The following is a 26,308-nucleotide window of genomic DNA, read 5'->3' as shown; positions in this document are numbered from 1 at the left end:
TGTCATCCACAGTGCGTCGGATAAAGCACCTTTTCATGCTATGGCTAACACTGATAAGCATACCACAAGAATGTATGTTGGCCGCCTCCGACCATCCAACAGAGCGCTAATGAAGTTTCTATGACAAAGTATGCAGAGGAGTGACGGCCCTAGAGTACGCATCGGTATTATACTGTTCGCTAAGTAAAACGGCGGAGGTGTATAGCCCCTTTCTCTGAGGCTTGTGCCAACCTTGATGCGGCTATAACACCTGTCCATGTGCAAGGGGCATAGCCGACAACATCCGCGATAAGCCTTTCAGCTTTCCCCAGCTCGGCGTTCTATCACAAGGCACTGACGTGAATGGCGGCAAGGGAGAGATAAGGGTGAGAGATGTGATTCACGTCAGGCGTTCGCAACTTGATCTGTGCAGAGTCCTTTTCCGCTCCATGGATGACCGTGTACCCGTATCAGAGCACATGGAGATAGATAAACTTCAGCTTCACCCAACACTGCCGTCGTAGTTTTAACTCTCAAAATATACTCGGGGCAGTCCTATAAGCAAATACAACTACACCGTAATATTATCATTTTTTCTTTACTCTTTCAAAATGGGTTCAAATTTCCCTTCAGGCTGGAGACGCCTCAGTGTCGGAGTCATCGGAGGTGGTATCGGTGGCATGTCCGTTGCTATCGCTCTCCGTCGCGCCGGCCACGATGTAACCATTTACGAAAAGCACGACTTTGCTGGTGAAGTAGGCGCCTCAGTCTCATGTGCTGCCAACGGCACACGCTGGCTTCACGAATGGGGAGTCGACGTAACGAAAGGAGATCCGGTTGTGTTAAAGAAGTTGATCAACCGTGATTGGAAGACGGGCGAGCCAGTGAGCGTCTACGATTTGGATGACTATGAAGAGAAATGGGGATATGTTTATAACATGTTTCACCGACAATACATGCATGCCATGTTAAAGGATTCTGCCTTGGGAGAAGGCAAGGGGACACCGGCGAAGCTAGAAGTGAACCATCAGGTGAGTGGAATGATTGAGTATATTCAGAACCAGGGTGAAATGCTAATACTTCCCAACAAAGTGTCAAAACATTGACATTGATGCGGGTAAGATTACGTTCACCAACGGAGTTACGGCTCAGCACGACCTCATCGTCGGTGCAGATGGCATTGGCTCAGTTGTCCGCAGCGAAATCGGGATTCATCCAGCGAAACGACCATCTGAGCAAAGTTGTCTCCATGCCAATGTTACGACAGAAGAAGCTGTGAAGCTAGGGCTTGTTGACTACTCACAGCACGCCGCCCTAGAATATTGGGGCGGCCAAGAGGGTAAATGGGACAAGATTGTTTTGTCGCCTTGCAACGGAGGCAAGCTTCTATCATACTACTGCTTCTTCCCTCGGTCCGTGGGCGATTACTCTACCCATACTTGGGGAAATGATGACAGGCCGGTGGAAGAATTGCTTGCGCCGTATCCGAATCTTGATACACAAGTGCTGTCACATTTGAAGATCGGAAAAGAGATCCGGCCGTGGCGGCTATGGGTGCAGTGAGTATTTAAGATGACGGAAGCTGCCTTTACCTTGGTCAATCTGCTAATTACCATGGCATAGTGATCCTTATCCTTTTATCCACAAGAACATGGTCTGCTTGTTGGGTGATGCAGGGCACCCGGTATGAATTCACCTTCTTTCAAGGATGCAGTTCTACCAGAACTAACTCAATACCAGATGATGCCCCATCAGAGCCAAGGTGCATGCATGGCCATAGAAGATGCTGCCGCGTTGGGTATTCTCTTCAGCGAAAAGTACTTCAGCGGAGACATTAGCGAAGCCCTCGCGGTGTACGATACAGTCAGACTCCCCAGAGTAACGAGGGTACAGTCAGCCGCCGCAAAGGCAGCATACAACATTAACGAGAGAATTGGTGAGTCGAGTTAATTCATGCCGCTTCATTTCGATAATACAGAGACTAAGAGTTGTCTAGGATTCTCGCAAAATAAGAACATCTCAACATACAAAGTCGAGGACGAGAAAAAGAAACTGACCATTGAAGAGATGAATGCGTAAGTCAGGTAGCCCTGAGCCGCGGTATGAGACTGACAGCTAATAATGAATCAGATATGACATGTACAAAGATATTGAGCAGTCTCTAGCAGAGAAGCGTGGAGCTGCATTCCGTGAAAAGTACATTCATGGACTGCCAGTTGGGTTGGAGCTTCCAAGTGGTATTATCATTGGGCAAGAGGCATGAGATTATACCTCGGAGTAAAATAGTCGTACTATTGACTACAATAAAATTGTAAATATTCATTTAAAGATTCAATTGTTTCTTAGGAAATCCTACCTTGAAGCGCCAATTATTCATGATGTCAATTTAGCTATTAGATTTATGTATCTCTTCAATGGTGCCGTGCGAATATGCTGCTGCCTCATCAACTATTTTAAACTCTACCACCCGATCAATGTTTGTTATACACGTGTATAGGTGCATTTGTCTTTAAGGTATAGTATGTAATGATACTGTTACCAGCAGCAGGTAGAAGTTTTCCCATGGTTATCATATGAACGACGTATAAGAAAGTGTAGTGAACTACATGGAAATTGCATAATATGGATATTGGCTACTATATGAAGAGATACAAACAAACGTATAAAGCTACAATCTTAATTCTCATCCAAATAACTTGCATTCATATCATCGTTAATTCTTCTTCGCTAGCTTCACATTATACTCCAAGTCCCATTCCGCTTGTGAGTCTCCCGTACGAGGCTTGAACTCGACAGTCAATCCATCCTTTACCGCAAATACGCTGTCATCTTCGAGATACTTGGAATCCTTGTCAAATATTTGAGTAGTCAAGGGGCTGTATCCTTCTGTTTGAACCTGTCATTGTAGTTAGAAATACGTAAATTGAGTAACGAAGTACGGCCTCTTACAATGAGATGGATGTGTGCGGGTCTGAACTCGTGGCGATCCATCAGCTTCAGCAACTTTCCTGCAGGACCATCGAAAGGAATCTGGTTTTTTAATTAGTATCAAATTTTCCTTTAGCAAGTTCATTTGTGTCTCAAAGGAATTCTTACGGGATATGGTGTCGGGCGGAGACAGTAAAATGAGTATCGACCCTCTGCATCGGTGATGAACTTGCCGCGCAGATTGCAGTCAATCTGGTCATCATCCTGTTGCTCATACAGTCCTATTTATTTCGCGCCTTATTTAGTGATAATTCGTATTTAGAATCATCAATGTATTCATACCATTTGTTGAAGCCTGCCAAACATCCACTGAAGTGTTTGGGAGGGGTTTGCCCGTCTCAGCGTCCGTCACTTGGCCATGCATGTAAGCTACCAAGCCATCCTTGGGGGTGTTGAATGTGATAGTGGTGCCGTTCTCTCGGATTGGGGCGTCAGCACGCCAAAAGGGCCCGAGAATGGCAGACGATGTGGGTGGCTTGTCTGTCTTGCTGGCTTCTCTGTATGTGATATCATCAACAAGCCTAAAATGTGTTGTGTCAGCTCTTACATCAAAGGCGAACGTCTATAGCGAGTATCATGAGAAGCCACATACGATTCCAGGCCAATGACATCGCACACCAGCTGTCCCTCGTTGCGCTTGTTGTTGCTCATCTGGCCTGCCCAGTTGATCATTTCCACTCCCGCCAACCATTCCTCCGTCGTTAGATTGACCTCGCGCGCAAAGTCATGAACATGCTGTATGAGGGCAGACAAGACAGTCCGCATCCTGGGGGTTGTGTTTGGGCCCATGGCTTGAATAACATGGCTAGTGAACTCTTGGCCAAGGCCGCCATCAGTTGATTGAGAACCCATCTTGAAGATTTTACTGATGTTAGATGAGATTATTGATTAATTCTGTCGGTGTTGTTGAGTTGAGAGGAGAATTGAATGCTATATAACGGGTTATTATTGCCTGGGTTTAAGTGGTAAATGTCAAGCCTGGAGTTCGACCTTATAACTTGAACGCACGGCTATCCGAAGCGATCTGGATACCCGTGCTTGCCGTCCAATTAGTAAATAGACGATTATCAAAGAACGCATAAGCCAAAAATGACGCCTGTATCGTTCGTTTTTCTCGTTCGTTTCGCCTCAGCCATGCCCCGAGTCCTGTATCCGCCTCGCGGGGTTCCCCCGATCCGAATCCGAATGTGGCTGCAGTGTCGGATAACATCCCGGATTTCCTGATACTGGATGGTTCAGAATCTCCCCCGCAAAGGATGAGCGCTAATAAGCCGCTCAGCAGCGGATCATAGTCCCTAAGAGCGCCTGTAGCCCCTCACAGGCCGTGAATTAATATTCGACTCAGGTTGAGTTGGCGGATAAGGGTCCTAGTTCTGGTTGATTGGCTTGGTCTCGTGAGAAGGATGAAATTCCAAGCATAGATGTGCGCTTACGCAATCTGTTTACAGTAACAACACAGCATGAGGGTATATTGAGATTATTTTTGTCATGAAAATTGCTTCATCTATCCATTGCCTTCTAATAAACACCATATACAAATCTACTTCTACTTCAATTGGTAATCCTTTTCCTCGCCCGCTTCCCATTTCGCTTCATCCGAGCCGTTTGGCCGGCTTGCCCTTCGGAATCCCAATTCTAAGCCCTCAATCTCCGCCACCGGCTTCACTGCATGCACTTCCGCCTTATACTTGTCGGCATACCACTTATCCAGATACTTTGGGTTCTCCACAAAGTCGGGATACACTTCCCGCATGCGCCGCAGTACCGTCCCCGAGATCTGGTCTACGCTGTTATGGTAGCGTAAAGCGAGGACCTCTGGGCCCATGGTGTCGCGAAGCTTTTGCTGAACGTGTTCCGGTAGCAAGCCGACTTTGAACAAGAGTAGATCATAATGTAGGAGGCAAACTTTGCCGTGCCAAGAGCCACCACGAGTTGCTCGATGATAAAGGCCGATGAGTGCTGTAATGGCGCCGATACAGCCGGTACCGTAGTCTGAGATGGGAAATGGGGGCACCATGGGTTCATTGACACCCATGAACTTGCCTTGTTCCCACGCGATGCCCGTCACCTAAGGTTATTGTGTCAGTAAGCTTATAACTGAGATATCAGTCAGATGGGGTAGACGGAGGATCTTACGCAGTCTGAAATCTGCTGCCACCCAGGACGAGAAGCCCACTCGCCCTCGTATCCAAAACAATTCTCATTAACGTAGACGAACCCTTTGCCTCTCTTGATCGCCAATTCCGAAAGTTGCTCAGGGCCGTATCCCAGCTTTGCAACCGCTCCAGGGCGGTATCCGTCAACCACAACGTCGGCCTCGGCCAGGAGCTTCTCAAAAGCCTCTCTTCCCTCCGCACACTTGAGATCCAAATCCGTCGCTCGCTTTCCCATGTTTCCGTCCACTTGGAAGAAGGGCACATCGCTGAGATAAGGAGCTGTCACTTTAATGACTTCTGCGCCATATTCACCCAGAATTCTTGTGATCGTAGGGCCAGCAATGATTCGACATAGCTCCAGCACTTTGATGCCGGATAGAAGTCGATTATCTTTAGTCTGGAGAGGTATTTGTGGTGTCTTGTCTTCTAAACTCTCAACCGACCATGGCGGAAGCGACATGTTTGTTTTGCCCTGTTAGTCAGATTAGTATATGCCGCCCTGGGTTTGATTCCATCCTTCGAAACATCAACTTACGTGCGGAGTTTTGAGAAATTCAGCATGTGTATATGCTTTGATCCCAGCTTGTCTATTCTGAGCATTCAACTCCTCTAATTCATCCACCGTGAATTTCTTCACCGCAGATTCAATGGTTTGCACAATATCCTCATGTGTCGCCAAATCAGGCCGATACGGTTCCAATCCAATCATCTTTAGCGTTGTCGACGCCTCCAGTGATCCATGGATATGGTAATACTCATTAGGGTTTTTGGTGGCATACAAATTGGCAGACATGCGGCGATAAGGATCAGACTGTGCCTGCAGGAAATCCGTGTCTACATTCGGCGAGAGTTAGCAAAGTAAGCAGCTCACATAGATCGATACACACAAACCTTTTAGCATGCTCTTGACTCCCTTATCAAGCTTTCCATATCCTCCAACTCTTGCCAAGTACGCTTGAAATAGGAAGGCTGTTGTCTTTTCAAGATCAACCACGATTTTTCTCTCAGGGACCTGTCCATCTTGCAGTGTGTCTGCGAGGAGGGATGCGACCGATGCCTCAATTGCCTTGAGCGCTGCTGTTGTTTCCGTTTCCTTGAATGGGATAGGGAAATAAGGCTGATCTCGTTCCGCGACAAATTGGACATATTCTACCCGGCTCGCTATTCCAGCAGGTAGAGATATAGGATCAAATTGATTGCAGAGGTACTGCAGAATGGTAGAGGCCTCTTTCTTAGAGGAGTACGTATGTATTGACGTTCCATTCATGATTGCGGAAAAGAGCTAATAATATTGACAGCGCTTTTGTTTCTCGTTAAATTTAATCGTTTTGAAGCGATTTTTATAAGTCGTAAACGCCGTTTGGTGATGCTAGTGACGATGTGAAGATGCCCGTGCCGTCAGCTCTGTGATAGAGATGAACCAAATGGAACCCGCTGTCTAATCCTACTTGACTGAAAGGCACAATAAAACAAAGCCAGAGAAATTATTATTTGGGAGATTCTCAGCTGAAAACTGACGGATCCACGATAATGAATTTGCCGCTCAACACGCCTAAATTCGTCTTTGCCATCTCGGGATCCCGTATCCGATTCCCTGAAACCCGGACTCCGACACTCAGTGGGGCCGCGCGCCCTTAACCGACACCTTCACATCTCCGAAAACATCTTACATCATGGGTCTCCCCTCATGCTGATGGCTTTCTGCACAATTATCTATTACCAAGGTCGGATGTCCATCGGCGGAATCGACCAGCCCGAAGGATCTCAGTGAACCGCATCTATCCGCGTGAGTCCCATCCGCCCATCTCTTAACCAGGGTAACGCCCATCCCTTGTGCATACCAGATCAAGAGTTTGAGGCGCTTACTAGCTCTATTTACCTAGGACTATTCAATTGAAAGGATATTCGCTGAGAGACATCCCGAGCCATGCCGTTCCTTAAGCTACAAGACCGAGACCGGCATCTATACTGGACCTTGAATGCGCCTCCAACTACAACTTCATCATCTGATGACAGTATAACAAACATCGTCCTCATTCATGGCTTGGGTTCCTCAAGCTCTTATTATGCTCCGGTTATTCCGAAGCTTGTAGATGCAGGATACACCTGCTTGGCACTGGATTCCCATGGTGCGTACACTACCTATTGATTCTTTCATGCCTTGTAGCCTTTATACTATGCGCTGCTTCTAACTTGAGTCAAATCGATAAAGGTGCTGCATTAACCCCATTGACTGGCCAGGGCGGCAGCCTCGATACTATTATCGACGATATTGGTGCCGCTGTATCAGCTCTCAATATCTCACCCAGTCGCACCGTAATAGTCGGTCATTCCATGGGAGGAATTGTTGCTCCTGAAGCCACTCTTCGCTACAAATTCGCTGGCACTGTTCTTTTGGGCCCTGTTTACCCAAACGAGACTCTCACAAAAGTGCTCCAAGATAGAATTGCCAAAGTCCAACAAAGTGAGAATATGCTAGCCACTCATCACTATTTAAGGCGCTGAGTACACATGTGGTTCAGCACTAACTGGCTAATTTTCCTTTCTTTAGATGGGATGGATCCTTTGGTAGATGTCATTCCCATAGTTGGAACGGCATCCTCATCTACACCGCTGCAACGCGCCTTCATTCGTACTCTGCTGCTGGCTCAAACACCAGAAGGCTATATCGCAAACTGCAAAGCCATTGCATCTGCCTCGATCCCAGATTACGCGAGCATCAGCACCCCTCTCTTGCTCATCAACGGCGCTGAAGATTTTGTTTGCCCGATTGAGCTCTCACAGAAGGTATTTGACAGGTATGTAACCGCATTTTTTTCCATTTATATGGCAAACTGCTTACTCGTTGCAAAGTTGGGGCTCGAAAGACAAGAACCTACAAATTCTCGATAAAACTGGTCACTGGTACTGCATCGAATCACCGGAACAAGTTGGGGACGCTATTGTTAAATTCGTGAGTGGCATCAAAACCGCGTAATCTCTGTAAGGTACATCATAAAGAGTAGTATATATGCATCCAAATATGTTTCATACGTACATCAAGAACAGAACTCAGTACCTCGATCTAAATTTTCGCTTTTGTCTGGCGGTTGTATAGTGCTCTCAGGTCCTTTCTCAGGATTTTGCCTGTAGGACTTCTAGGAATTGCATCAATGAAGATTACACCACCCCTTAGTCGCTTATGATCCGACACCTTGCTTTTAACATAGTCAATAAGTTCGCTCTCAGATATCTTTCCTTTTGCTGTAGGCACAAGGGCAACGTATGCCGTGGGCACTTCTGTGTCTTCTCGATCTGTGCCAATCACTGCAGCGTCAGCAACAGATGGATGTGATGTCAGAACGCCCTCAAGCTCGGCTGGGGCAACTTGAAGGCCCTTGTATTTGATCAGTTCCTGTAAAGTAACTAGTTAGATTCTTGTCATGCTTCTCCGTGAGGTTGAAAGGTCAAGACTCGCCTTCTTTCTGTCTACCATGTATAGCACATCCCCTTCCATTTTGAGAATATCGCCAGTCCGGAACCACCCATCAGCGGTAAATGATGACTTATTTGCTTCAGGATTGTTGTGATATCCTTTGGTAACCATTGGACCTTTTAGTAATGCCTCGCCTGGTTGGCCCTCCTTGACATCGTTATCATTCTCATCCACTAGCCTTTTAGACAAATGAGTTGTTAACTTTTCTTCAGATAAGCTTTGGTTAGTTGTTCTGATCATACCTTAGGCTAACATTTGGTAATAATGGACTCAAGCTCCCCATAGTATCCGTCCGCTCTGGTGGAGTATAAGTAACAGCACCAGTTGTTTCACTTAATCCCCAAACTTGATAAACGATGCCTTTGAGCTTCTTGCTGGCCGATTCTTGTATCTCAAAGCTCATCGGTGCTGCAGCAGCCGTAGCATACTCAACGCTCTTGAACTGGTCCTTGACAGCTGGATGCTTTGCAATCGCCATGTATATAGGCGGTACAGAGAAGAAGAAAGTCAATTTCAGTTCCTCAAAATACCGAACAAAATCATCAAAATTAAAGCTTTGCATCCAATATATGACGGCTCCTTCGTAGACGCAATTTATGAAGTAACTTTGCAAGCCAGCGATATGAGCTGGGGGCAAATGACCGAGCGTGGACCTAGGGAAAGATATGCCCATTTTGGACCATGATTCGCGGCCCATAGTGCTTGGAAGATAGCATTCAGAAACCATGTTCATATGAGATATGAGGACGCCTATGACGACAGTTAAATATCCTTTTCATCATCGCGAATATATGTCCATCTTACCTTTTGGCAGTCCAGTAGTGCCTGATGAGTACATAATGCATACCTTGCTATCTTCAAGCTCTTTCGGATCAGTAATTCGCCTCCAATCCAGTGATCCTTTGAAGTCGCATTCCGCTGTGCCATCGGCGCTCACCAGCTGGATCTCTGGGTATGACTTCAACACGAGAACATTTTTTGCCGGTAACCCGACATTGCGAGCAGCGCTCAAAGCAACGCTTTTCACATCTTCGCTGCATACAACGATCCTACCAGGTCCGTCTTTGATCTGTCTTGTTAAATCTGACACCGTAGAGGAAGGCGACGCGGCTGAATAAATGCCATCCGCAGCAAGCACAGCATAAAATATGCAACCCAGCGCAGATTGCCCAGTAGATATCGTGACAACCACGTCTTTTTCGGGCCCGTCTTTCCCAATGCCAAATTCATGGCGAAGGAAGTAGGCAAATTGGCGCGTTAAATCGCGAGCGCGTGCCTTGGTGATAACATGGGAAGGGTATTTAGCCTCAGCAAATATCGGCGCGTCTTCTTTTGCCTGAGATTCTTCAAATTCTGAGCAAAACGAGTGTCAGTTACTCAAATTGAGATAAAGGCTGTGGCGCTGTGAGGAGTTGGAGATGGCATCGTGCGGAGTAGCCATTGTTACCATACCGAACAAGAGAGTAAGAAGATCCAGGTTGGGAACCTCCATCTGTCTTGGGTTTGAGTATATCATGATGAATGAGCTGGACAAAGTATATGCATATACGCATCTACGAATCAATTCGATCTAATCGCCTTCATACAAATACTGATGTTGCAGGAGGGTGTGTCACTGTATACATGTACGAGTATGTACATATGCCAGCAGGGTGCTTTGGACGCCGCAACTCTTTCTCTTCCTTCCTTCGCTCCATCTCCCCAGCCGCCACTGTCTCACAAAAGCAAGCCGAGGCCCATGCAGCTGAAAAGCAGCGGCAAACTGATTTAATACACTTATCAAGGTATCTTCCTCCACGTATTGTACACTAAATGCGGAGTGTCGGATGTGGTTGGCCAAGCGCATGATCAACATCCTTGGCCCCTCATTGTCTCTTCTGCAAGCTACGCCCAATTTGTTCTTTGAGCATGCAAAATAATCGAGGCTAAATGCATCTACAAGGGGCATGTCTGGGGAATTTACCCCAGTGAAGCGGGGAGCGGACACTTCAAGGCTGCCGTAACCGTAAGGCCACCTGGAGATAGGGAGGTGATATTTTCCTCGTATTCTTACTTACCTGTATTTTGTCTCTTCAGTTCACTCCCAGGGATTTGAGACGAACAAACTGACAAGGCAATCTTTGGACAAGGCCTTCCTCCACTCGTATATCCGACACTATCGCTACTAATCTGAGTCTAACAAGCCCCCTTGCCCCATTCTTCAGCCCGACGCAGCCCGATGCTATGAATTGATGTGTTCAAGCCATCGTTCATTTCAAGAAGCGCCGACCATCGAAGCCTTCATCAAGCAATCCTGCCAGCTCAATAACACGCCGCATAGGATATTGCTATCCAGATAAATACTACAAAATTGGCCTTTTTACTTAGCGCTCTTTTATACTCCTTGGCTGGTAAGAAATAGAACCTTGGAAGGTCATCGTCGATCAAATCCGCTCTTCAACTAGTCTTACGCTAGCTCTTATATAAAGTGAACTATTGCAACAATTCCCATCCGAACCTGCTACAATGACTCAAAGTCATTAATCTTCCGTAGTATAGTGGTCAGTATGCAAGCTTGTCACGCTTGAGACCCGGGTTCAATTCCCGGCGGGAGAGCGCCACCCTTACAAAGGGTTCTTTTTTTTTGTCTATTTCACCTTTATCTTTCGAGATGAATCAATCTTCTTTTTTTCTTCTCATTTATCCTAATAATAATAAACTGTCTCTATTTATGAAATCTGTTTAATCGCTATTGGGTATTTTGTGCTCTCTAAAAGGAACCTGTTCACATAATGCCGATCAATCGCCAAATGAAAGAAAATAATCGCAGTCTTCAACCAAGTCAAAACATCAATTGTTCTCGCACCACCTCTTTCTCAATGCGCTTTCCCACTCCCCAAAGTTCTTCACCATGCCATCAATCCAAAGGATTTCTCCAGTGTGTAAAAACTGATTCAACGGCGGTATTGTAAACCACTCGTGGTCACTGCGGCAAACAACATCGAGTTTGCGATCGCCAGTCTTGTTCCCAGGCTGCTTGATGATTCCATTCAAGCACTTCTCGCAATAAGTGTCCACACAAAGTTGGCACAGGTAGAAATTCTCAGCCATAGAGATGTTGTTCAAGCATTGAGCGCATGCTTTATTGACTGACTGGATATCAGGCAGCTTCGGCTCGACCCTTGTGCGTACAGGAGAAGCCAGCGGCGTGGTCATTGCAGCAGCTCGGTTGACTTTTCTCATAGATCGGGCCAGTGCCTGCGCATTTTCGGCATCGTTGGCCGCGACAAAGATTTGCAGCAGGTTTTCCACTGCATATCGGTCGTTGCGCGGCTCATCGTCGAGCAAAATGTCGAGACTGTTGATGACCAGGCTTCCCAGCAACTGTCGGGCCTCGAGCTCCTTTTTGAGGAGGCGATAGAACATTGCGAGGTATATAGACGCAATGTTGACATCGGAGCCGTATTTATCTGCGGGAATATCTAAATTCTGATGCTTGCTTTGCTTTTCTTGGACCTGCTCTAATTTCTCCAGCCACTCCATGGCTTCAGGAGAGGTGAGATCTGTTTGAAGGATCTTTTGCTTATATAGAGCAGACAGCTTTTGGAAAGAGGTTGCATGTCCATGGCGCGTTGGAACATTACCGCGCGGCCTATATTCAATCAAAGAAATCTGCTCAAAGATAGCAATCGACTGATCGAGATCGCGATTGTACGCACAGGTGTTCCCATATGCCAGACGCAGATAAAGAACACCCATCTGGTTGCGTGTAGTGTGAGCAATCTCGATGGCAATTTCATATTGGTGCAATATGAGTTCTACCTCTCCAGTCTTACAAGCTGCTTTGGGAATCCATTCCATGGTGAGGTGCTTATCGCAATTTTCCAGGAGTAGATTGGTTAACAAACTCGCCTCCTTCTCCTTGGTGATGGTTTTCTTCGCCAATTCGTGGAGCAGCTTCATCATTTCAGGGTGTAAGTTCTCGGTTGCTAACATCTCCAAATAAGCAATCTCAGCCTCAAAGTGTTCAGAAGAGTTCAAATTTGCAGCTGGCGAGCTGTCGATTGCTTTGCGGAAGTACTCAAGTGCAGGCTCTCTCTTCCCAGTCATGTAAGAGCAGCGTGCAATAAGCAGATAATCTTTGTACAGCCGCCATTTGCTGCTGGACAGCGCAAAGCCTTGCAACGCGCCATCTTGAATGCTTTTCTCTTCAATCTCAGCACACTTTAGGGCCTGAGCCAAGGCCTCATCGTACTGCCCATACTTGGACAGGCAGTAGGCAATGCGCCCGGCGGTTCCGACGCTGTTGTGATCCAATTCAAGGGCTTTGTTGTAATGGATCAAGGCATCGCTATAGAGTCCCAGCATCAGATATGTACTTCCGAGCCGTCGATGCCAATGCGCTGTTTCGGGATAATTCGCCCATTCGATGGCTTTCAACACCCTCTCTCTAATTGGCGTTCCGGACCAGCGACTCTGTGCCTGAGACCATGAGCGTTCTTCGCTCATGAATGCCACATTTTGGACAATCTTAAAACAAAACAGTGTCGGAACATATTTGTAAAAGTCTGCACAAAGCCATTGTTTTGCATAAAATTGACCGATCGCTTGACATATTCCCAAGTCCTCTTTGACCGATTTGGCCACAAAGTGCTTCGCTTCAGTCGTGAGGCTCGCAAGGATCTCGGGGTCATTGAGCCATTTGCGGAGGCCTTTGATATTAGAGTCGGTAAGCACCTCCAGTCCCTCGTTGTTCTTTTCATACATGGTGCTCCAGTCGTATATGATGTCCTCGACAGTAAGCATGTTGTATATGCTCATGCCAAGCTCCTTCTTATGTTCTGATGGAACACTTGCCGGATCGAGTGCTGTCAAATGCTCCTGCCAGTACCATGCAGCGTATTGTTTTATAGCTTCCTTGCCATGATCCAGCTCCTGGTTATCGAACCATGACCTATCGTTAAAGATTCTCAGACAAGTCTTCAAGACACTGATGCGAGCTTTCATCATGTCAAATCCAACCATGACGCCTCCTTTGGTAGCATGAACAGTGTTTTCATTTCCATCACGGAAGAACTGTCTCACTGATGTGTGAGAGAAAGTAACATAAGTTGTCGATGGATTCGACCGGAAATCGACCTCGTTAGAAACGTCAAAAACTCCGGGACTTCGCGCCGGGCTGAAATGTCGGGTCGGGCTAGATGTTTCGGCTGTGGGCGGACTGGTCGGACTGCTAAAGATGCCTCTGCCACCAGGACTTACTCTGCTACCAGGACTGCCTCTACCAGCAGGACTGACTCTTCGACCAGGACTGCTAGTATCAGAAGAACTGAGGCCTCGAGGACGCGGGCTTTCATTCCTATAATTTCTATCCAGATACACCTCTCGATGCGTTCTCGCAAAGTCTTTGAGCAGATCATCCGTGGTCAATCCATCTTCACGCTCAAGTGCAAAGAAGCACGAGTATTGGCCCCGCAATGACTCCTCAAGTCGCAGGGGAGGATCTCCGAATTTCATGATGAGCGCAGCTTCCAACTGCTCCAACGTGAGCGATTCTTCGGCACAAGACACCCACTGCAGCATCTCGCTAAGGTCACGAGCATCCTCCTCCGAGATGGTGACAGAGAGATTGGCGAGTGTCTCGTTGAGCATTCCGTTAATCTCCTTTGGATAGGATTTCAAGCTTTTGAGGATCGAACTGGGGTGTCGCTTCTGATTGATCTCGTTGAGCATAAATTTTGCTAGAATGAAGAGGCCGTCGACTTGCTTCTTCATGGACTCGATGACTTCTTGCTTGAAATCCTCCGGAGATCGACTGAGTATCCTTGAATGCCGCACGCCTTCAGAGATGAAGGCGCTCACATCATCTGCAATCCGATCCGGTGTCACGTAAATCGTTGTATATACCTGACCAACTGCATTCGGATCCAATGCAAAAGACACTATGTCTGCCAAATAAGACCTTCCAGTCAATGCGAATTGCAATTTTGACGGCTCAGAGTCGTCTTCGGGGGCAAGCAAGGAGAGAAGCTGCTCGATGTCACTCTGTTCCGCCTCGTCAATGCCGTCGAGAAAGATGTAAGTAGTCTTATCGCGGGTATCATCCAAGAACGGCTGTACAAAAAGTCTTCTGAATGCGCTGGGCACCGTCTTGATATCGTCGCTGCTATGAAGCTGCCTTGCGAGTTTCTCGGCATAAAATGCATCCGTTTCGCTAAGTTGATATGCGACATCGCGTAAAGCCTGCAGCACAGATCTTGTCTCGGGATCATTGGCGGAGAAGAAGAAATATCCTAGCTGTGGGAGATTCTCGAGGCCCCATGTAATAAGTCGTGATGTTAGGAAAGATTTGCCGGTGCCTTAAAGTAGGAACAGTTAGTATAGGCAATTGTTGTTTTGTAATCGAGTCGTAAGGACGACTTACCAGGATTACCGCACACCCATAGATGGCGAGTCTCGCCCTGAATCCAAGACTTCAACCCTTCATCTTCCAGCAGCCAGTCACCAGTACCTTGGACTCTATACTTGTTGAATGCATTGTACGAGTCTTCCGCATACGGAGTAGGTTCTAAGACCTCTCTCAATCTGTCTCTGTAGGAAAGACCTCCATTTTGTTGCTGTCCCAACCTCATGTCCAGAATATTTTGATTCATTTGTGCGACGAGGTTCTCGACTTTGTCTGTCTTGAGGTTGAGTTCGGCGACACCGCCATAAGTCTCTGCAATGACTTGCCGCTCTTCTCCTAGAGTAAGGGCATTGAGCCTTTCCAGCGCTGGTTGAACAGGACTCTCGATTCCAACGAGTTTCTTGAAATAGGCCTTAAATCTTCCACTGCGCGCGACTTTGGTGGCGATAACGAGAACCTCGAACAAAGTCGCCAGTATGGTAACGAGTTTATCACGCAGTGCAGGACTAAGTGCGTGGTTTAAGTACACATCAAGCCTCGATGTGAAGTCCTGTCATGCATTAATCCTACCGTCAACGTGCCACCTAATATGTCAGATTTGCCTTACCTTGAGTTGGTTAAATAGCTCTAATATTGAGTCGTACATGGAAGAAACATCGTGCGCAGCGTTTATGAGATACATGACCGCAGCAAAGATACCCTGTGCCGGCGGGAAAGCTTCTGAAACTCCCTCAGCAACAATGTCTCCTATCAACTCTATCGGTCGTAGAGTCACTGCGATGGCATCGAAGATACTCTGGCGCTTTTCTCGAAAGTGGCTAAACTGATCATTCTGAGTCGTCAACTGCTGCTTTAAATCGGATATTGTCTTCATCGGTGGCTTCAGAAATTCGTCTAGTGTTAGGCCTTTGTCGGATGGATCTTTGAAGAGCTTCGCAGCATCCGCCAAGATGGCAGCAAACTGCGTCTCCATCCCCGGAGACTTCTGAGATGGCTGCTTCTCATCATCACCCATCTTTGCGATCATGATGCTCTTTCTCCCAGCACTCTCCGTCGCATAAGAAGAGCTGGGTATTTTAAATGTTCAAAATCTCATTTTCACGACTTTGGCTACACCAGCGTTTAGTCACTCCGCCTCCTGTGGGGGCAAGACGTGCCAGTAACAGGGGCTCAAGAGCCTCAAGTGACAGACTAGACGCTTTCTCCGCCTCACTTACGCGCGCTAGATACCGAAAAGCCATCGACCCGCATGCTGATCCATAGTCGCTTTCGCAACGAGAATCGTCACCTGCACAGGGGTTGCCAGTTGCTGCGCCGTCATCGAAACCTTTCGACTGCTACCTAGAAGAGGCGGGGGCTTGCTACATGTATGTATCCGTCAAAGTTTCAAATTCGGTGCTTCCACGTTGCATCAGGAATAGGGGCGAACTCGCTGGAGCAGGTCAAATGTGACCAGCTGCCTTTCTTAAACTCAGGGCTCGCAATGCATGTACAATACTGGGCTGTGCTTGGCAGATCTTGGCCACCAATGCCACACACGTTGGAGTCAGTGTAACTCCTTGGTGTCTTTCCGAGTGGAACTGGCTCTCTCTGACTATTACATGTTACAAGGGGGTTTGACTCCTGCTGCCACCTGATCATCCCACTATCCACTCATGTCTAAGCGTGTAAATAAGCTGTACATAAACAAGGCTAAAGGGCGATGACCAAGGCGATGCTGAAAGTGGGCGCGAGAAGCCCACGTACATGTATTCAACAAATCCGCCAATTGCTCCTTGCCACTGCTCTAGCATTGGTACCTAACGAGGCGCGGGGCGGGCCGTTGGTGGCATTTCATCCGTTGTCTTACGGAAATACAATTCATATGATTCCAAAGGCGTCTACATGTGCTTTTCGGTTGTAATGCAACTCGCATTATTTTAAATTAGCTGGCTGATTTAATTTTATAGAACGCTAGCTATTTCTATTATAAATGAGATTATCAATATAACTATACCCCCATAGTACTACTTCAGGTAAGATAGTTCCCCATCCAAATGAACACAGAGGAATGTAGTAGATGATTAGCTTCACATATGCATCTATCATTCTTCTCTTTTATCGCTTCTTAAAAGTGACACTTTCTGTCCCATGTCGCACGGTGAAGGTAATTTCATTACCGGACACTATGCAGTCAGACATGTACAGTAGTCTTAAAAAGTTGGAATTAGGCTAACTTACGCTCAACATCTAGGAGTTTTTGTTCTGGAAGAGTATAAGATTCCGTGGGGAAAAAATCGCCTAGTCTCTTTCGATCAAAGTCGTAAACCGTAACGTAAGGAACAAAAACATTTTCAGCCCCGAGATCCCTGCTCATGGGGGGATCCTGGATCCAACTCCACTTGCCATCTTGATAGACAGTAAAGGCGATTGTACCTATAACTTGCAAGACAGAATCAAGTTGAAAACGAACACCTGTATAGTCGTCGGTGTTTAAATGCGATACGAGTGTTTCGTGGCGAGCTTGGAGCTCGGTCTCAGGAATAGGCTCTCTATTGATATCCGCCATTGCTGTACTCAAACTTATTTAGGTAGAAAATAGTATGTTTACCCAGAGAAGAAGAGGATGTCCAAGACATATATATATATACTGATTCGGTCTAAGACTGTAGGAAGCATACTTGCCCCTCCAAAAGATGTGGGAAATGGGCACCGTATTGCTTGCTGGCAGTTCTCTTTGCGGAGGTTTGGGGTTGGCGGAGGCAATCTCCATGTAGTTATTTCTTATTGGCGGTCTAACACCGCGCGCTATCGTAAGAACAGCATAGATAACACGAATATAGCTAGAACAGAGAAAAGTTAACGGCTGTCATCCAAGTACAGTTTAGCCGAGATGTAAAATACCAAGCTGATGAAGGTGACGTGGTGCCCCTCCGGATGCCCCTCTAGAGCGGCTGAAGCCAAACTTCACGCACATACATTTGAATGGAGGATTTGACTGGGTGTTACGACCCGACTCTTGTGGTCGCAGCAATTCATGCTTTCAGGAAAGTGGCGAAACCGGTGAGCTCGGTGAGAGGGTGATTCGAAGAACACGAGCGGTCTGACGTTTGTGACCGAGACTTTGTTCGACAACTTGTTAAAACCATGGCAATCCGGAAATGATGGGGAAGCACAGTGTTTCATAGTATGTATTCGGCTTGCGAAGCCGAACGATCAAGGAATCACCTCATTCGATCGCCGACGGAATGACAAATCAACATAACCTACAGTATTCACTATGTAGACATAAAACTACATGTATTTAACTGGCGTAGTAATTCGTTGTGTCAAAGATGCAATCGCGTACACCAAGAAGCCATTTCAAACGCTGTGTATCACATTTTGGCGCCTCATTTACCGCACATACAAAGATTATAACTTACCCACACGGAGAAGCCGCAATGACCTCGGTTACCTCTCGCCAAGCTTTTCGCAGGACAGACAATTATACCCCAGGCAGCGCCAAAGTGAAGCTCATCACGGAGGACTTGCCCCTTCCTCTCCACCCAACCGCCGTTCTGATCAAGGTCCACGCCGTCTCTCTCAACTATCGTGATGCCAACATCGCTAATGGCGGTAACCCTTGGCCGGTCATTCCCAATGGCGTGCCTGGTAATGATGCGGCTGGCGAGATTATCGCAGTAGGCGATAGAGTATCGCTCGTGTCCGTAGGAGACCGAGTAGCCCCGATCACCGACACCAAATACGTTAGCGCTCGCTCGACTGAGCGGTCTTGGCTCGCGGCAAATGAAGATGGCACCCTCGCAACACATCTTGTTTTCGATGAAAGCCTTGTTACGCGGCTTCCTGAACATTTAGACTGGGTTCAGGCGAGCATCATTCCTTGCGCTGGAACAACCGCTTGGTCTGCGCTCAAGGGTGCCACCATGGGTCAAACCGTTCTAATTCAAGGTGAGTCTTCGAGGAATTTATGTTGTCCGGTGGCTGACAATATCTCTAGGTACTGGCGGGGTTGCAACTTTTGCTCTGAAGCTCGCCCGAGTGTCTGGCCTCAGGATTATCCTGACATCTTCCAGTGACGAGAAGCTCAATAAAGTTAAGCAGCAATTTGGAAAGCCTGAGATCCAGACCATCAACTATAAGACGAATCCAGAGTGGCATGAGGAAGTCTTGAAGCTCACCAATGGCATTGGTGTCGATCTTGTTGTTGAGAATGGCGGCAGCAATTCTCTCGTCAAGAGCATGCTATGCACCCGACGTGGTGGTATTGTTCGTCAAGTAGGCTATCTTGGGGGTTCAAAGCCCGAACATCTGAAGGAGTTCGTTTCCACCATCATCGACCGCAGGCTGAATATTAGGTTAGTAGTCTCTCTCAAGTCCACATAGTTCATGGGGTGACCTAATCATGATACTAGGGGAATCAACTGTGGCTCTAAAGATGATCAGGGTGATCTCATGACTGCTATTTCAGCTTCGAAGATGACCTTTGAGGATATCATTGACTCAGTATGGCAATTTGACAAGTCAGAAGAGGCGATTGAATTCGTCTGGCAGGGTAGGCAAGTTGGGAAAGTTGTTATTAAAGTTGGACTGTAAAAAGCACGCATACTCCCTAGGGATATGCTGCTGAAGCGGCGGCAAGATGAGGTAGACTTCATGTTGGGTGTATTAATGTTATTCTACCCGCTCGAGTATGTTGAGAATTTTCTTATATTCATTCCCTCGTACTATTGTAACTGCTGTATTCCCACTATCATTTACATTTTAATTACTAGAGTTTCTAAAGGTACCTGCGGGTCTCCCGACTGATATACTAGGTAAATTAAACAAAAGTACTCTTATAAGCCAGCTAATTTAAAATAATGCGAGTTGCATTAGAGCCTTAGGCACTTGATACGACCGCATCCTTTCTTCAGTGCTGCCACGTTCGCGAATAGCATTCAGATGTACCATCCTGTTATTTCGGACTAAAATTCATCCCATTTCTCAAAGGATGATAACTCCTATTCGATGCGAGATGCGTGCTTCGGAGAGCTACCGCCGCCTTGCTTACACATAAGCCTAGCTTTTGCCATTCACGGTTTTATAACCTAATCAACGCATATTAACACGCAGAGAGGCGGGATTGTTTAAACCTAGGTCGATCCTGGTCAAGAACACAAATTAAGCGTTGCTATTTACTCGATACCTATGTTTGTACAACTCCAGCCTCGAACTCGTAAACAGTTTCACAACTCCTGTCCTAGAAATTCGGAGGATCTAGCGCTGTAATGCAGCCACCTAACGAGATACGAGATGTCTGAGACACGGCTTACCATACAGTTTGAGACTCGCTGAAAATTGTGGATTCAACTCATATTGTTACCTTGTTTCTCCACCGCCATTCCACTTGAAATCAGTTAGCATTGCCCTGTCTGCTGTCATAAAGGCTTAAAGGAGATAGACTGAAGCATATATGAAAAAGGCAGGCACTTTAATATTAAATCCGTATTCAACATTTAGCACTGGTACTCAAGGCCAACAACATGCTTGTGCGGGGTGCGACCTTTTAAGTGACCGACCGATCTCGGGTGACTTGAACCAACAGATTTCCCCTCCCGAGGATTGCCGCTGATTGCAATGGATCATCATGGCTCATCAGAATGGGCTTTGTGCAACAATTCGAGTGGCCAAAATCAACGCGTTGTGTCGGATGATTTGAGCCAAAGGGAAACTCAATGGCGGTAACACAGCTCTGCTCCTGTTTTACGAAGCTGCAGCCTAACTGGCATCATTGGTTTAGGCAAGCATCAGTTCTAAATCTGCATTCCCGGATCTCGGGCGATTTCGTTTGCAAGCTCCCTTCCGATGCCATCCAATCCTTAACGTCGCACTAGACTATCACGCAATTAGAATTCGCCGATGTTAGGTCACCAAATCAATACTAGATCTAGTAAGTACGGAGTAGGTACGGAGCACTATACGATGCTAATTATCGCTCACAGCGTATAGTTAGTAATGTCAATGTCACCTGGTCCTTGATATCCTCCTCCCTTGACTATATATATATTCCAGCAAGACACCAGGGGACTCCAGGCTTGCAAATACCGATGACGACTCAGTGTGCTTCTTTTCTCATTAGAGCAGCATCACATTAGTTGTCGAACCAATTTAAATTACGCCATTGCCCCAAAATGTTATCCGGGCCACCCAGCAAGATCGCAGTCGCCCTGTTTTCAGGCTTCCAAGCTCTCGACGTTTTTGGACCTCTGGACGCACTCAACATTCTCTCATATACCAACCCCTTAGAACTATATTTACTCTCTACGACCTTGGATCCAGTGTCTACCATACCCGTAAAAACTCCAAGCCCCGGCGCAATTGGTCAGCGCTTAGTTCCAACACATACATATCAAGATGCTCCAAAGGATATAGAAGTTCTTCTCGTGCCAGGAGGTCGGGGAACCCGTGACCTTGAGCTCACAGAGCCCGTCGTGGATTTCATCGAGGCAACGTTTCCGAGCCTCCGCTTTCTCCTTACTGTCTGTACGGGGAGCGCCCTTGCAGCTCGGTCTGGTGTTCTCGATGGGAAAAATGCCACCTCCAACAAGTTGTCTTTCGAATGGGTATGGCGATGAATAACTCAGACCTCTTTGCTAGCCATATAGCTAACATAACCCGACTCTCTAGGTCATGAGGCAAGGTCCTAATGTGAAGTGGGTTCGCCATGCGCGATGGGTACAAGATGGCAACATTTTGACCTCTTCCGGGGTATCAGCTGGTATTGACATGATTTACGCCTTTATTGCGGACCAGTATGGCGAAGAGGCTGCCTCACAAGTTGCGACCGTGTCTGAGTATACTAGAAACACTGACTCTACGAATGACCCATTCGATAAGGCTGCTTAATATAAGCAAGGGGCAGGGAGAATGGTATTGTGTAGAGTATCTTCGCCGAAATTTTAAATAATTAATTGCCGATGTTCCGTTATTCCTGAGACACAAAGTGTTATTGTTATAGAATACTGTATCAAAATAGGCAGTGTTATAATGATAATTATGACTTGAAAGCAGTACATATAACTGCTTGCCCACAAATTACTCTACAAACAAGCGATCGGGCTAGTTTTGTCTATACCAACAGCTTACCGGGTTTTTATTATCCAGCGTCCTTGCCGTCATTCCCAAGCAGCCCTTGTTGCCACCAGGCGTTTGGAATCCCAACCCCAGCCAAATCCTCCACGAGCCGTCAAGGCTGACCGGACAAGCAATCAAGCCGGCATCCTTGAAGAACAAATTCTTATCCCCATCAACCCTCCACCCTTTCGTTTCTCCATATCGGGGAAGAGACTGGCTCCCGGTAAGGAAGCCTACTACGCCCTGCCCTGTTTCCATACATCAAAGTCAGCTACCATTACGACTGAGAGTTCCACAACCAATGAAACAGAATACGGCGTACCCATGCCAGAACGATCGACAAAGACTTTTTGTTTCTCCTGTTCGCAGGAATACAACACCAGCTCCTCGTTTGCAATGTAAAAAGTCGCGTGGCCGCTCGACTCGCCTTTGCACGTGGCATTCTGCAGAGGAAAGTTCAGGTATAAGCCGCTCTTGGCTGCACTCATCTGCGCGAAATGGATGGGACTAGCTGAATGAAGTGCCATCACGTCAAAGGTCCTGAGTGCAGGTGGTGGAGCTGCAATGGCAGAAGACAATAGCAGGGAGATGGCGGAGATGACCTGGAACTTCATCGTGACGGAAGTATCTCAGTGCCTGAAGTGTGTAAGGTGAATTTTGAGTGCTAAAGAAGAGCAGTGAAATTGTCAAAGCAATAATCATCTTAGTATTGCTCATATCGAGTCCTTCTTATAGCCTGATCTTTACCGCCTCCAGAATCTCAGCTTCTCACCATGTGAGACATTGGAGCCGCTAACACCAACGTCGTGATACAATGGATGCTAAGCCACCACAATATCGCTTCGGATCCTCTTCCAGAGTGCAACACATCACGATCTAGATGCATCGGCACACCTTGGCAACTTCCACTAGACAACTGTCAAGGGCGGCTGATACGTAACGCTCCCACCGAGAGCTGGACTATATCCAGAGTAACCTCGTATAACGGTTTGCCCTTTTGAACACGAGAATCCTATTCGATCTGCGATGGGCCGTGGCTGCAGCGTGGCTGCATTTTCAACCTACGTGTAATCAGCTGAGAGCACATGCAAATGGTAAACGAAGCAAGGGAGACGCTCGCTTACTTATTGACGCCAATTCATAATGTTTGCTCAGTTTGTATAAGATTAGAGATCGCTTGCTTATGCTTCGAATATCATGATCATTGAAACCTTTCATAAACTTCCAGCTTGTATGCTGGATAAACACAATATGCCCTTAAATTGACTCTATATGGTATCTATGCATAATCCAATCCGCTTGCTAATGTGTCCTTGCTAGTGTTCCCATCTGCTCTGAATAACGCTGAAAAAAATGTGTTCATAAAAAAAGTCAACGGCTTGTTTTGGTATCATATCATACGTCGTTTGGTGCCACGTCTTCTGCATCTTCTTGCACTTGCTGATCCGACAGCTTGGGATTTCTAAGGGCTAATGCGAAACCAATCATGGGCAGACATATAAACATGCCCGTGATGCAGAGTATCTGCTGAATGCTTTGATAACTGTGAATGATGGCGGCTCGAATATCGGTGCCGACTGGGTATTGCGAAACAATTTGAAACGGGTTTTCGTAAATGGCTCGTGCCAGGGTGGTATTAGGTTGAAAGGCAAGACTCGCCTCCAATGTTGGGTATAGAGTTTGAGTCCAGATTGCTCCAGATAAACAGGTGCCGAGCGCGCTTCCGACATTGTAGAAGGAGAGGTAGAGGCCCGTCAGGATGGCAACGTGATCTCGAGAGGCTGAGGCCTGAATCGAGGCCTGGGTGGGATAGGCAAATAAGCCACTGGAGAGCCCCAGAAGAATCTGGCCCCCGATAAGTCCACTCCTGGACGCTGTAGTTGCACCTCCGGGGAACTTAATGAGAACGCCCAAAGCAATCATGAACAAGACGGTGCCGAGGACAATGATGTGTTTGAGGCGTCGAAACCTGTAGATGACGAGGCCCACTGCCACGCCGCTGACAACGCCAAAAAAGGAAAAGAAAGAGAGGATTCGGGTTGCGCTCTCAATGGGGAAATCGAATGCAACAATAAGAACGGTATAGAGATAGTTGCCCTGCACGTACCAGGCAAAGTTGAGCAAGCTCCGCACGGCTAGAGCCGCCCAGACCCCGCGATCCTTTAACAGGTGGAAGGGGACAAGGGGGTTTCTGGCGCCGTTCTTCTCCCACAGGACGAAAGCGGGAGCGAAGAAAAGCCCGATGACCAGCGGGATGACGACCTGCGGGTTCCTCCAATGAGATACCGTGCCGCCTGCAATCGTCAGAGGAGTCAGAACAAGACTAAACGCCGTGACGAGAGTAAGCAAGCCGATGGCGTCCACCTGATCGAAGAGCCGGACACTCCATTTGCGAAGGCTGTCGAGACCAGCGTAGGCATCTCCAAACTCGCTCTTCTTCCTGGACTTATTAGGCCCTGTGCGACGGTCGATCGAGTACAGTGTGATTAGGAGGGGAAGTGAGGCGACAGGGTAAATGATGCACCACATGCCGATTCCCCAACGCCACGTGGTTACGCGCAGCACGGCAGACGTAATGCTGCCGCTAATCCATGTGTTGATCACAAAAGGCAGGGCGGGTATGTAGCTGAAGAAGACGCGAGCCCGCATGGACGAGAAGTCGGCAACAAGGATCTCCAGCATCAGGACGATGCAGGTGTAGCCAACCTGGTACGTGATGGTGCCGGCGCAGAACGCATAAACGGAGTTTGACGTCGACTCGATCATCATGCCGACGACGTAGAACAAGGTGGACGCAGCCACAACTTCGAAGCGTCCAAAGACATCGGCAATCTTGGCTGCGGTTGGCTGGATCGCAACCGCAACAACGCTTCGGAGGAGATTGATGGTGGCCAGGTATGAGTGCAGTGAGAAACTGGATGTTGCATACGGCATGTACGTTGACCGGACCTGACTCTCGAGACCGTATGCGTAGCCTATTAAGAAGATGCCCGAGAATATCCAGAATCGCTCCATGTGGGAGAGTTGGGCCGAAACGGCCTCCATGCGAGCGACACCAGCAGCCCGTCGGCTGGATCCTGCCACCGTGGAATCTGCATATTCGTCGTCCGCATAGCTGTGATGATGATTTTGAGTCGAAATTACTGTATAATCATGGACCTCGGTCATGGAGCGCGGCTCCGAGCCGAGCAACGGGGCCTGTTCGCCTGAAGCCGCCATCGCCGAGTTTTTAGCCTCAGTGGCGATGAAAGGGCAAAACTGGCTGAGGAGGGAAATCCCAAAAAGAATAATGAAAAATAGCCAGGGCCTTATTAGCACATGCCTTTACCGCATATTGAACAAAAAAACAAAGGCTGCAACAAATAAAAATGAAACGGGAGACGGGGGGGGAATTGAACGGGGATGAGGGCTTTATGAGAGAGGCGAGCTTTCGTACGAGCCTTCGGATCAGATAAGATCAGGTCGGGCTGGTGACAGGCAGCCACGGCCCACCAGGGTCCGCCATGGGCGTACAGAGACCCCGTAAGATCCCAGTAATGGCTCATTAATTGCTCCAGCTGTGGCTGGCATGATCATCGTCACATGGCCGGGTTTGGGCGACTAAAATTAGCGGGCTGTGCCAGCAGGATGAGACCAGACGGCAGAGGAGCACGGCTGAGAGAGGAGAGACAGCGAGGTTCAGAGTCATACAGAATGACTAATGCCGTTGGGCTTACTTGAGTTTTACGTCAACCTTAGCTTAACTAAGAGTTTACGAATGTTTGTCTCAACCAAGGGGAGGGACATGGAAAAGGCGAAAGGATAGAAAAAGTGACAGACAGAGAAGGTAACTGTGTGCATACATGTACTTTTGGATGGAGTGCAAAGACGGAATAAAATTGACAAATGGACCAGGGGTGCTGGCACATGTAAATGCACAAGCAGCCTTGGATCCAGATGCTGCATCACCCCGGGACGAAAATATTTTCAGCTTTTGTCACACACACCGATCCAAGCAATGATGTTTTTGTTTTTTTATTTAATTTACCTGGCCATCCATTTTGCCCATCATCTACAACTGTTGATCTGAGGCCTCCCCTTTATCAATCTCCAAGCTGATTGAAAATCACACCACACTGACCATGGGCGCCCCTCCCGCTCGTTCCCCAATTTTACCCGCACTAACCGTGGCGCTATGAAATGGTGATCGGATGAACGAAAAAAAAAAAAAAAAGCTGGACAAATTTG

At 47.4% G+C, this 26,308-nt stretch overlaps 10 protein-coding genes and 1 non-coding gene across 11 annotated transcripts; 5 read left to right on the top strand and 6 right to left on the bottom strand.

Annotated features, from left to right (window-relative positions):
* The first annotated feature begins 472 nt into the window (after positions 1-472).
* On the top strand, positions 473-2,354 carry M431DRAFT_535600 (hypothetical protein). The gene is made up of 6 exons (XM_024920964.1): positions 473-1,010; positions 1,072-1,538; positions 1,603-1,663; positions 1,720-1,915; positions 1,976-2,054; positions 2,110-2,354. Exons 1-6 carry the CDS (start codon positions 591-593, stop codon positions 2,240-2,242), a joined length of 1,356 nt encoding a protein of 451 aa, XP_024768145.1. The 5' UTR covers positions 473-590; the 3' UTR covers positions 2,243-2,354.
* Positions 2,355-2,587: 233 nt separating this feature from the next.
* Positions 2,588-4,111, bottom strand: M431DRAFT_155649 (hypothetical protein). Its single transcript, XM_024912933.1, has 5 exons — positions 3,560-4,111; positions 3,250-3,488; positions 3,076-3,188; positions 2,929-3,009; positions 2,588-2,875 (listed from the first exon to the last, which is right to left on the bottom strand). The coding sequence occupies exons 1-5, from the start codon at positions 3,817-3,819 to the stop codon at positions 2,693-2,695; spliced, it is 876 nt and encodes a 291-aa protein (XP_024768144.1). The 5' UTR covers positions 3,820-4,111; the 3' UTR covers positions 2,588-2,692.
* A 329-nt stretch (positions 4,112-4,440) lies between these two features.
* Positions 4,441-6,617, bottom strand: M431DRAFT_155646 (hypothetical protein). The gene is made up of 4 exons (XM_024912932.1): positions 6,015-6,617; positions 5,659-5,957; positions 5,104-5,595; positions 4,441-5,035 (listed from the first exon to the last, which is right to left on the bottom strand). Exons 1-4 carry the CDS (start codon positions 6,388-6,390, stop codon positions 4,514-4,516), a joined length of 1,689 nt encoding a protein of 562 aa, XP_024768143.1. The 5' UTR covers positions 6,391-6,617; the 3' UTR covers positions 4,441-4,513.
* Positions 6,618-6,807: 190 nt separating this feature from the next.
* On the top strand, positions 6,808-8,288 carry M431DRAFT_155645 (hypothetical protein). Its single transcript, XM_024912931.1, has 5 exons — positions 6,808-6,909; positions 7,007-7,252; positions 7,336-7,587; positions 7,675-7,921; positions 7,977-8,288. Exons 2-5 carry the CDS (start codon positions 7,051-7,053, stop codon positions 8,098-8,100), a joined length of 825 nt encoding a protein of 274 aa, XP_024768142.1. The 5' UTR covers positions 6,808-6,909; positions 7,007-7,050; the 3' UTR covers positions 8,101-8,288.
* Positions 8,188-10,090, bottom strand: M431DRAFT_525433 (hypothetical protein; the record flags this gene model as incomplete). Its single annotated transcript, XM_024920619.1, has 5 exons — positions 8,188-8,517; positions 8,581-8,776; positions 8,841-9,348; positions 9,403-9,927; positions 10,051-10,090. The coding sequence occupies 5 exons, from the start codon at positions 10,088-10,090 to the stop codon at positions 8,188-8,190; spliced, it is 1,599 nt and encodes a 532-aa protein (XP_024768141.1).
* A 1,031-nt stretch (positions 10,091-11,121) lies between these two features.
* On the top strand, positions 11,122-11,193 carry M431DRAFT_t195. Its single transcript has one exon. It is a non-coding gene; the product is annotated as a tRNA-Asp (tRNA).
* Positions 11,194-11,258: 65 nt separating this feature from the next.
* Positions 11,259-16,221, bottom strand: M431DRAFT_21326 (hypothetical protein). Its single transcript, XM_024913477.1, has 3 exons — positions 15,591-16,221; positions 15,002-15,533; positions 11,259-14,936 (listed from the first exon to the last, which is right to left on the bottom strand). Exons 1-3 carry the CDS (start codon positions 16,008-16,010, stop codon positions 11,428-11,430), a joined length of 4,461 nt encoding a protein of 1,486 aa, XP_024768140.1. The 5' UTR covers positions 16,011-16,221; the 3' UTR covers positions 11,259-11,427.
* Positions 16,222-18,305: 2,084 nt separating this feature from the next.
* M431DRAFT_128266 (hypothetical protein) lies at positions 18,306-19,708 on the top strand. The gene is made up of 3 exons (XM_024912364.1): positions 18,306-18,916; positions 18,966-19,323; positions 19,381-19,708. The coding sequence occupies exons 1-3, from the start codon at positions 18,406-18,408 to the stop codon at positions 19,559-19,561; spliced, it is 1,050 nt and encodes a 349-aa protein (XP_024768139.1). The 5' UTR covers positions 18,306-18,405; the 3' UTR covers positions 19,562-19,708.
* Positions 19,709-21,138: 1,430 nt separating this feature from the next.
* Positions 21,139-21,853, top strand: M431DRAFT_99932 (hypothetical protein; the record flags this gene model as incomplete). The annotated part of the gene is made up of 2 exons (XM_024925207.1): positions 21,139-21,570; positions 21,635-21,853. 2 exons carry the CDS (start codon positions 21,139-21,141, stop codon positions 21,851-21,853), a joined length of 651 nt encoding a protein of 216 aa, XP_024768138.1.
* A 213-nt stretch (positions 21,854-22,066) lies between these two features.
* Positions 22,067-22,695, bottom strand: M431DRAFT_501166 (hypothetical protein; the record flags this gene model as incomplete). Its single annotated transcript, XM_024917992.1, has 2 exons — positions 22,067-22,329; positions 22,404-22,695. The coding sequence occupies 2 exons, from the start codon at positions 22,693-22,695 to the stop codon at positions 22,067-22,069; spliced, it is 555 nt and encodes a 184-aa protein (XP_024768137.1).
* A 781-nt stretch (positions 22,696-23,476) lies between these two features.
* On the bottom strand, positions 23,477-25,300 carry M431DRAFT_99986 (hypothetical protein; the record flags this gene model as incomplete). The annotated part of the gene is made up of 1 exon (XM_024925212.1): positions 23,477-25,300. The coding sequence occupies one exon, from the start codon at positions 25,298-25,300 to the stop codon at positions 23,477-23,479; it is 1,824 nt and encodes a 607-aa protein (XP_024768136.1).
* Positions 25,301-26,308: the final 1,008 nt, after the last annotated feature.

This window comes from Trichoderma harzianum, assembly GCF_003025095.1.
Source record: "Trichoderma harzianum CBS 226.95 unplaced genomic scaffold M431scaffold_25, whole genome shotgun sequence".
In the NCBI taxonomy this organism is placed as follows: domain Eukaryota; kingdom Fungi; phylum Ascomycota; class Sordariomycetes; order Hypocreales; family Hypocreaceae; genus Trichoderma; species Trichoderma harzianum.
Note: the sequence above shows the minus strand (reverse complement) of the source record. Positions and strands in the feature narration are given on the sequence as shown.

Excerpts from the sequence above, each read along its gene's own strand:
- M431DRAFT_535600 (XM_024920964.1), top strand. The coding sequence starts at position 591 with ATGGGTTCAAATTTCCCTTCAGGCTGGAGACGCCTCAGTGTCGGAGTC. Across the intron at positions 1,011-1,071 it reads AGCTAGAAGTGAACCATCAG|TGTCAAAACATTGACATTGA; the intron begins GTGAGTGGAATG and ends TTCCCAACAAAG. Across the intron at positions 1,539-1,602 it reads CCGTGGCGGCTATGGGTGCA|TGATCCTTATCCTTTTATCC; the intron begins GTGAGTATTTAA and ends ACCATGGCATAG.
- M431DRAFT_155649 (XM_024912933.1), bottom strand. The coding sequence starts at position 3,819 with ATGGGTTCTCAATCAACTGATGGCGGCCTTGGCCAAGAGTTCACTAGC. Across the intron at positions 3,489-3,559 it reads GATGTCATTGGCCTGGAATC|GCTTGTTGATGATATCACAT; the intron begins GTATGTGGCTTC and ends AACACATTTTAG. Across the intron at positions 2,876-2,928 it reads CCGCACACATCCATCTCATT|GTTCAAACAGAAGGATACAG; the intron begins GTAAGAGGCCGT and ends CTACAATGACAG.
- M431DRAFT_155646 (XM_024912932.1), bottom strand. The coding sequence starts at position 6,390 with ATGAATGGAACGTCAATACATACGTACTCCTCTAAGAAAGAGGCCTCT. Across the intron at positions 5,596-5,658 it reads AATTTCTCAAAACTCCGCAC|GGCAAAACAAACATGTCGCT; the intron begins GTAAGTTGATGT and ends TCTGACTAACAG. Across the intron at positions 5,036-5,103 it reads GGCAGCAGATTTCAGACTGC|GTGACGGGCATCGCGTGGGA; the intron begins GTAAGATCCTCC and ends CAATAACCTTAG.
- M431DRAFT_155645 (XM_024912931.1), top strand. The coding sequence starts at position 7,051 with ATGCCGTTCCTTAAGCTACAAGACCGAGACCGGCATCTATACTGGACC. Across the intron at positions 7,253-7,335 it reads CTTGGCACTGGATTCCCATG|GTGCTGCATTAACCCCATTG; the intron begins GTGCGTACACTA and ends AAATCGATAAAG. Across the intron at positions 7,588-7,674 it reads AATTGCCAAAGTCCAACAAA|ATGGGATGGATCCTTTGGTA; the intron begins GTGAGAATATGC and ends TCCTTTCTTTAG.
- M431DRAFT_21326 (XM_024913477.1), bottom strand. The coding sequence starts at position 16,010 with ATGATCGCAAAGATGGGTGATGATGAGAAGCAGCCATCTCAGAAGTCT. Across the intron at positions 15,534-15,590 it reads AGCTATTTAACCAACTCAAG|GACTTCACATCGAGGCTTGA; the intron begins GTAAGGCAAATC and ends AATGCATGACAG. Across the intron at positions 14,937-15,001 it reads ATGGGTGTGCGGTAATCCTG|GCACCGGCAAATCTTTCCTA; the intron begins GTAAGTCGTCCT and ends TCCTACTTTAAG.
- M431DRAFT_128266 (XM_024912364.1), top strand. The coding sequence starts at position 18,406 with ATGACCTCGGTTACCTCTCGCCAAGCTTTTCGCAGGACAGACAATTAT. Across the intron at positions 18,917-18,965 it reads TCAAACCGTTCTAATTCAAG|GTACTGGCGGGGTTGCAACT; the intron begins GTGAGTCTTCGA and ends CAATATCTCTAG. Across the intron at positions 19,324-19,380 it reads GACCGCAGGCTGAATATTAG|GGGAATCAACTGTGGCTCTA; the intron begins GTTAGTAGTCTC and ends TCATGATACTAG.